Here is an 8,747-nt window from a genome sequence, read left to right as displayed (position 1 = left end):
ATAAACCCTCACAGAATTCTGCTGCACATCATCAACACTTTTACTGTTTTACTAACTTAGGGAATTCCTGATCACACATAAACAGAAAGATGCCACTAACTGATGGAGAACAGATCTTTAAATAGCTCTTTATCTATCTGTAAATAGATAACTAAAATGATGGAATCCCCAAGTATACACAAGTTGTGATCTAACACATCTGGAGAACACCTGATCTGGTGTGCAATCCAACCTTATCTGGAGACTGAGTAAGGCTGCAATCGGCTCTGTATGGCCACCATCATTATGAACTACCCAATTGCTTTTGGAAGCCATCTGTCTGGCCCAAACTGTTCAAAACAAAGTGTGGGACTACAGGAAGTCCCAAGGTTATGAATGCTGGAGTTACAAACAACCCGCACCTACAAACAGACTGCTATAAGGCCTATGAATTTAAAAATTTGAGTGAAAGGTTAAAGACCTACTTCAGAGAATCTTCATCACCACAGACAGACAGACAGACAGACAGAGAAAGGGGAGAGAAGGAGGGTCTGCAAAGCATGCCTTCATGCTCTGGTCATCCAGAGAGGGAAATCCTTCTGGCATTTCCTTCCTGCAGAGAGGAGTCACTGGTGAGTGAAAGTGAGGGCAGGGAATAAGAACATACAAATATAATCTGCTGGATCAGACCAAGGTCTGAAAGAGAGTGGGGGGGAAGCAATCCAGTACATGTACGGTCAACAGTATTAAGAGTTAAGGTTTGCAGGAGCAGACTAGAGACATTTGCAGTTTTTCCTCTTTTGCAGGAGTCCTGTGCCAATAACCCCCGCAAATGTGGAGGGTCAACTGTATGTGGAAGTGTTTCTTAAGTGTTCATATGCAGTGAAAGATAAAATATATACCTATACTAAGGCAAACATTTGGCTTACTCATGCTAAATATGACCCATATGTATGTGATCCAACTTACAAATTCAGTTTAAAGGTGTTCTCAGGAACAGAACTTGTTTGTAACCTGGGGAATGCCTGTGGTCAGATAATTATCGACTCTAACACCTTAACGGTTCCCCATTCACCATTACTGACACAGAATTTATTCTGAATCTGCTCATGAGCATGCATCAAAGAGGATAAAATCCACCTATTCCCCACAATTTAAACCATCCCAATTGAAATTAGTAAAGAAGTACTAAAGTCGTCTTTCCTCACTACCAGCAGGGCCATAAATCCTGGAAATTTAATTCAAAACATCCAAAGGGCAGCAGGTTGTGGAAAGCCATGCAAAAGTGTATACAAAATTACATGAAGTGATCTGATTAGGTAACCTAAGCTTAGTGAATACCCAAAATATGCTGGGGTAAACATGTACCTTTGAGTCTCCACCTTTCATCTGGTTATTTAGGTTGTTAACTGCCATCATGTCATCCCCAATTTAGAGTGAACCTATGAATGAATGCCCTTTAAAGTGACCTATTCTTTATAGTCCTGCTCAGCTCTTGTCAATTCAAGGCTGTGGCTTCCTTTATGGAACAACTCCATCTCATAGTTGGTCTTCCTCTTCTTCTATTGCCTTTGACTTTCCCCAGCATTATTGTCTTTTCCAGTAAGTCTTGCCTTCTCATGTTGTGCCCGATGTTTGACACTTTCAGTTTCTTTGTGCAAAATCTATCAGCTAAATTGCTCTCTGGTGAGTATTTTGCAGACCATACTGAACCAGGCTTATGTCAATTATGCCTGTTCCCAGTTTGCTTCTAGGCCCAATTCAAGTACCTGCTACTTACTTTTAAGAACCATGTAGTGCTTAAGGCCAAAATATCTGAAAGGTTAAGGCCTCCTGTATGAACTTGCTGATAGCCTGTTATCGGTCTCAGAAGCAGTTAAAAACCCCACCAATAGAGGCTTGCTTAGTGGACATGGCAATCTCTCCTAAATAAAATGAGATTAGTTCCATCTCTGATGGTGTTTAGATGGCCATTGAAAAGATTTTTCATTCCACTGGGCTTGTAATTGTTTTTTAATTGAAGCTTTAGCTCTGCTCCTTCAAGATTTTATGTTCTTAGTTTTATTTTGTGAGGTTTTGCCTGGATTTCTTCTATTTTACGAACTGCTTTGGAGGCCTTTGGTGTTATAAAATGCTTTGACAAATCAATAAAATAAGTAAATCTGTTTATGGAATAGGCAAACATCCCACACAATTTTATTTTGATAAGTAGGAGACATTTGTATATGAACAAAACAGAAGGTAGAAGAAATCTGACTCACTTTTTAAAAGAAAAGACTTTGAGGGAAAGAGTGAATGAAAGAAAGTGGCAGCAAGTATGTCCACTTGGTTTTCTATATCATTTACTTTATTCCTTCCTTCCTATATTTAAGTACTGGGAATCTATGGATTTCAGAGCCAAATGAAACAATACAAAACACAGTATTAGAAAGCATGCCAAAATTTTTGCCCTTGTATTTGGAATTTAATAGCAGGTGAGAGAGGCAGACATTTTTGCCAGAGGGAGAAAGGTTAAACCTCATCTCCCCACAAACTGTGGTCCTGAGGAAAATTGCTTCCCCTCAAACTACTATTAAATACTTAAAGTGGGAAAAAAACCAAAACCAAAACTGTTCTAATTATGCATTTAGCATCACATCTATTTGGCCCTTTGAAAGAACAATTCTCATGGCTCTTTCTGTAGGACTATGATATAAGAGAGGTTTCCCCAACCTGGTAAGCCCCCAATGATTTGGACTACAACTCCCAGGGTACCTGGCCACTGGCCAAGCCAGCAGGGTCTGATGGAAGTTTAAGCTCAAAACAAATGTAGGAGACTTGATAGGGGACCTAAAGAAAACTATTTAAAAAGAAAAAGCAGAACTGGAATGTATAAAAATTTCTAATTGTATATGCATGTGGGTGGTGTATATGTATGCATGCACATGTCTGTGCACTTTAATAAATACCACTGTTCCTGCTACAGATAAACACCTATTGGAAGAACCCAATCAGATATGGTAGGTTATCCATGACCAATTTTTCCTACTGTGCTGATTATGTTGCCTGGATTTATAAACTGACACATGACAATACTAAGCTTGAGGCAAAGTGGTTAGTATTCTGGTGAAACAGGTCAGGTTTTAATTGATTTGGAGTTTTCACACTTTTAACAAGATAGCATTGGGGTTTTTTTCTTTAATGCAGGCCCAAGTGTTTAATACAGCAAGGTGTTCCTTTATTTGTGAAATATGAAGGCAAATTTTGCATTACTATACAAAATTCTGAATTGAATGAGCTGCTAAACTGTCTAGCGCACACTGTTTCCACTGTACTTTTGTAGTACTTTCACAAAACAACATAACCGTTTACTGAATAAGTACTTTGGCAAAAGCTATCACATTATCATTTTCTTACCAAGCTAATATTTACCACTTGGATTTGCATTATAGCATGGGTGTGAATTTGCTTTTACAAGCATCAACACAACAGACTTCGGGTAACGGTAAGGGAGCAGAAGGGGTTCTCCCACTGGATTTAGTTTGTTAAGAGTATAGCACTTGCCCTGTAACCCTGTACAGTCAGAATAATACCAGAGCAAGTTTTAATCTACAACAGTGACATCTGTTGCTTACTTTCTAATGATGCGGTCTGGAAGTCATTCAACAGTCAAAATAATAGCACATCTTTCAAACAAATTAAACTACCTTCTGTGACAGCCACAGAGCAACTGCATACTGTGAATAGTCAATAGCAGATTGAAGCATTAGCTACTTGGAATACAGGAAATCTTTACTGCATGTGCCACTAGTCATTTTATGTTCATGTTCTCAGATTCTCAGCATGCTATGCACAAATGGGATCTAACAGTTATTGTTGGCCAGTAAGTTATTGTGTGTGTCAATACCACACACAATTCAAACCTTGGGTGAATATGGTAAGTTTTTCAGAGAACTTCTCCCTACCTGCACAATGGGATCAACATCTCAGGCCCTTCTCAAATGGTCTCCTTTCAGGGAGGTTTGGAGGATGCTAAAAAAAAGAATTCTTTCAGTGGCTCTCCCTACTGAAGCCTGCCTGGAGCCAATATGATCATCTTTCCAGCACCAAGTCAAGGCTTTCTTCTCCTCTCAGGCATATGAAGGGATCAGTTATTCTTGCTATGCTTTCTGTTTTGGTATTGTAACAGAAATTGTTTTTAAGCTGTTCTATACTTTGTAAATTTTAATAATTTAGCTGTAAGTCAACATTCTTTTCTTTTTTTAAGAGAAAGGTAACTAAGGAAGCAACCCTATAATTCTACAATCCCCTGCCAGAATGCCTTGCTGGAAAATGCTGTGAGTTCTAGAATTTCTCTCTCTTTAAACATGCATAAGATTGCACTCTAAGAATTTCAATAAAGAAAAAATAAAGAAATGCAGCTAATATTGTACAAGTGCATTTGTCCAAAGAATATACTATTCCCGTTTATCTTGCCGTGGTCATTATCAAGTAGTAAAAGAACATGGAGAAGTCTCACAAAAGTGTGCAATGGGAATGGGAAAATGGGAATGGAAGGGTTCACACATACTAACCACTCGGGAGTTTTTGTAAATCTTGGGTTGTCATGCTTGATCTCTCCTGCTTGACTCCTCCTGCTGGCATAAATAGCTAAGCAATCTAGGGATCACATCAAGGAATGTGGGAAGATTTTCCAGTACTTAAATATTCTGCAGAAATAATTCACTTTCATACATTTGAAAGTAAAAATTAATATATGCCAATACAATATTAGGCAAGTTTGGCATTTCAGCACTGCAACTAATGTATTCAGGGCATAATCCCAAGCAAGTATGTGAGAGAAAACCTGTATGTTATTGAAATACATAAATCTCAGCGTGAAATGGAATCAACAGGTAAAAACAATAAAATTAAATATGCCTAAACCACCTCAGTGGAAGAGATCTGAACTCTGCTGAAAAAAATGAATGGCTGTCCACATATGATGAACAGATATTTGCAGTGCTATGGCTAAAATTGATTAGTGTGTCAACAGCTATTAATTCTTGTGGGGTTTTCTGTTTGTTTTTTCTTAAGTATAAAAACTGTAAGGGAAGTGCATGGTATTGCCTTTGATTTTTCACATGTATTCCAATAAAAATGCCCGTTTGATCATATTATGTGATAAGTCTCAAGTCAAATACTTGTAGCATACTGGGTCAAAAAATAACATTAGATCTTTTTTAGCGTTGTTGCTTACTAATATGAGTAATATAAACATGCTAAACTAGATCTTCTCAGGGCAGGGGTGGGTAACTTGTGGTCCTTTGCGTGTTCTGCTTTGTGATTTCCATCAGCTCAGCTAGCACAGACAATGGAAAGAGATTATAGAAATGAAGGCCAAAACATCTGGAGGGACACAAATTGTCTACTCCTGCATGGGAAGTTTTTTCCCCATGGCAAACTTAAAACACTTCTTTGCTAATGACTTTATGTATATTAACCTAATTTTCACTGGACATTTTGCTGGAAACTCACATCACTGAATGCTCTATACCTGGGCTGCTTATCAGGATATCCAAACCTTGAACTGTGATTGATTTGTCTCTCCCCTAAATGGTCAGAGTTGGTGGCATGGACTGTGCAGCAGCTACTAGTGTGCAGCCTCATTCACAACAGCAGTTTTTGAAGCGGTATTCCTGGGTTGTGACGATGTGCAAACTGGGGTGGGGTACATGCTAGGGGCTACAGTGGCAATTCCAGCCTGATGTGTCTAGAAAACCATAATACAAGCCTAGAAGGTATAGCAAATCACATTCTGAGGTCATATAATTAGACTTATAGCTCTTCCACTGGATCTGCACAACTGCATGCCAGTTTTACTATCACTGGTATGACAGCCAACAAAGAGCATATGACACATACAAGATCAGAGGAAGGCAGAAAAACAGAAAAAGCAAGAAGAAATTCCTATAACTCCAATTGATAAGCAGAGATCACAAGTTAGGTTGGTCCCCAAGATGTTAATGGCAAATAGCCATTACCTCTATTTAACACAGAAACATCAAGTCATCTCTCTTTGCTCAGCCTGTATCATCTCAGTCAGAGAAATTTCAGGACAGAACACAAGAGGGCCCTCCTTAAAGGCATGAAGACAGTGGAATGCCCAGAGTGCAAAATAGATTGTGACTGCAATCCTACACACACATACACAATATACACAGTAATAAGTGAGTTGCTTGCTATGGGGCTTACTTCTAAGTAGCCACACATAAGACCGCAATCTAAGTAAATTTTCACTGGATTTCTGCTAAAAAGGAACACACTGGTGTCTTTATATCTTAAAACTGGTGGTGATGACAAAGAGGAACAAAACCATCATTTCATGATGACCACACTATACCAACAGGAAATGGCAAGAAGATGGGAGGCCTTGGAAATATTATGGGGTGCAGGAATGCCGACAGGAAACCACTGGGGAGCAGTGGGATGACAGTAAGTTGATAGAGTCAAATGTAAGTGGAAAGCCATGGCAGGCCGGGAAGGCACAAGAAATAGCAGGAGATCTATCAAGAGGTGATAGAGGTTGCAAAAGAGGCATAAGTGAGATAATATTCAGAGATGGAGAAAAGAGGGTGGGGAAATGGCATTGAACTAACTGAATGCCAGCAGACAAACAAGACTCTTCTTCAGACTTGAGTGTGCAGAACTTAGAAATCCCACACGATGTGCTATTTAAATGACAACCTGCAGGTTTTTACAGTGATAATACTGACTTTTGAGCTTTTGGGTTCGGCAAGAGCACAGCCTCTGGCTGGTCACAGAACAGAGGACCAGAAAGATCCTGGTGTGATCCAGCAAGGCAGTTCTTGCACGGCTTCATACTGACCATCAAAGCACTTTCCAAACAAGCTGAAAAGCGACATTCTCTTGTCTAGTGCTGCAGACTGCGTCTTAGCATCCTTGTCTGCCTCCTCTTGCCAGCATCTCTTCTTTACCCGGTAAAACTATCCACGCCTCCCCCCCTCCCCGTCCCGGCTGTGCATTCTTTCGGAGTCCACCCCGCAGCCAGCCCTCCCACGCTTTGGTGATCCTCTCCACTCCATTATCTACCAGAGGCATTCCGCGTCTGTCATCCCTTTTGGGGACGGAGGGGTGCAAGCGAAGAAGCAACGGCTAGGCTGAGTCGCCGGTGCCACTCGGACGACGCAAAGAGCCTGAGCCCCTAAAAAGGGCGACGGGACGTGTTCGCTCGCCCCAGCCCGGCAACCGCTGCTCCTTTCTTCGGCGAGCACTTCGGAGACCAAGAAGCTTGCGGCGCTCTTCGTGCTGCAGTAAACGCTGGAGCAAATCTGCCCTTTCCAACCCCGTCCCCCTCCTCTCCACAGCGCTCCTCGCCATCCCGCGGGGCTGTGGACTCGAAAGTCCCCGCTCAACATGGAAGAAGCAGACTCTCTCTCCGCTCCCTTTGTTACTCTCCCGCCTTTCTTCCCCCTCCCCGTACCTATTTTAATCCTGACGCTCTGAAACACCCGGAGCCCCTCTTCTTCCACCGCCATGCTGCAGCCGACGCCTCAGCTCCGCCGCCGAGAAAGCGAAAGAGGCCGGCTCCCTTGCACCCGCTGCTCGGGCCGGGCGGGCTGCTGCCGCTGCTCTTGCAAGTGCAGGACAGCACTGACACACAAGCAACCCCGCCGCGAGCGCGCGCGCGCCCCCCCCCCCCCACTTCGCGAGGCGAAAAAGAACGTCTTCTCCAGCAGCCGCCCCCACAGCTGCCTTCTCATTGGCTAACCGCAGGCCGGCTGGAGCTCTCATTGGGCCCACTCTGGCAGGCCTCTCCCTATTGGGGGAAAAAATGAGAAACACGGAGGGAGAGATTTGTCTTACAGACAAGCAGCAGAAGAAACGCGGCGGCAATTTGGACTGGCCGGCGGCGCGGGGTGGGGGTGCGGCGGCGGCAGCGGCGGCGGCTTGCTTACTTGCCTGCCAGCCAGCGAAGGAGAACCACGATGAATGGGAGAGTGCGAGGATCGTGCCGCCGGCAACTTCTGCATAGCACCTCCTCCCCCGCGCCAAAATCGCGAGCAAAAATAGCTGGCCGAGAAAAATATCTGGGCTGGCTTCATACAAGAAGATAAATAGTTCTAGCAGCGCTTGCTCGGCTGTACCTCCCGTCCCGCTCAGACGGATGTCATTCTGAGTAAGCAGGCGGCCAAGGATCGTGCCTCATCCCGCAGACTGTATCTCTCCTGTGATGTGATTTATCCCGCCTTTCCACCAAGAGAAACGGCATTCAGGGCGGCTTAACTCTAAGGGCAGCAATGACCAAACTTAAGGCTTGTGGGCTCTGCTTTTTGAATTGGTTTTATTGTTATTTAGAACTCCCCACCAACCACAGCCAGATGCAAAAGGCATGTGCTTGGAATTAAACAGGGTGCCTTTGAACACAAACTGAGTTTGCCCCCGAATTTTTTTCAGCACCGGAACTGAATAAAACTCCACTCTTTTCACACAGAAGTGAAATCTTCACGTAGACAACTTATTTTGGGTGTGGGAAACCCTACTGTTGGTCCTGTTGAACTATGTATTTAACAATATTTATGAATTGCTTCCATTCAAGAAGTCTCTTAAGTGGTGTACAGAAACAGAAGAACAGATTGACTTGCGGAGAATTGCTGCTAGAAAAGCCATTTCATTAAGTACCAAAAACTCGGGGCTAATTTACTGCAAACCATCCATGATCTGCCAATAGAACAAGATCGGCAGTTCTTCAGTGTCAGAAGCTGCTTTCCCACGTGTAGATGAGGCAT

At 42.8% G+C, this 8,747-nt stretch overlaps 1 protein-coding gene across 1 annotated transcript in view; it reads right to left on the bottom strand.

Annotated features, from left to right (window-relative positions):
- Positions 1-7,590, bottom strand: part of RASA3 (RAS p21 protein activator 3) — a 145,452-nt gene extending 137,862 nt beyond the window's left edge. The window contains exon 1 of the mRNA XM_044428587.1: positions 7,442-7,590. Within this exon, the coding sequence (XP_044284522.1) occupies positions 7,442-7,496 (55 nt within the window). The 5' untranslated portion in view covers positions 7,497-7,590. The remainder of the gene's footprint in view (positions 1-7,441) is intronic.
- Positions 7,591-8,747: the final 1,157 nt, after the last annotated feature.

The sequence above is a fragment of the Varanus komodoensis genome, unplaced genomic scaffold (assembly GCF_004798865.1).
Source record: "Varanus komodoensis strain SLA01 unplaced genomic scaffold, ASM479886v1 scaffold2, whole genome shotgun sequence".
NCBI classification, from domain to species: Eukaryota; Metazoa; Chordata; class Lepidosauria; order Squamata; family Varanidae; genus Varanus; species Varanus komodoensis.
Note: the sequence above shows the minus strand (reverse complement) of the source record. Positions and strands in the feature narration are given on the sequence as shown.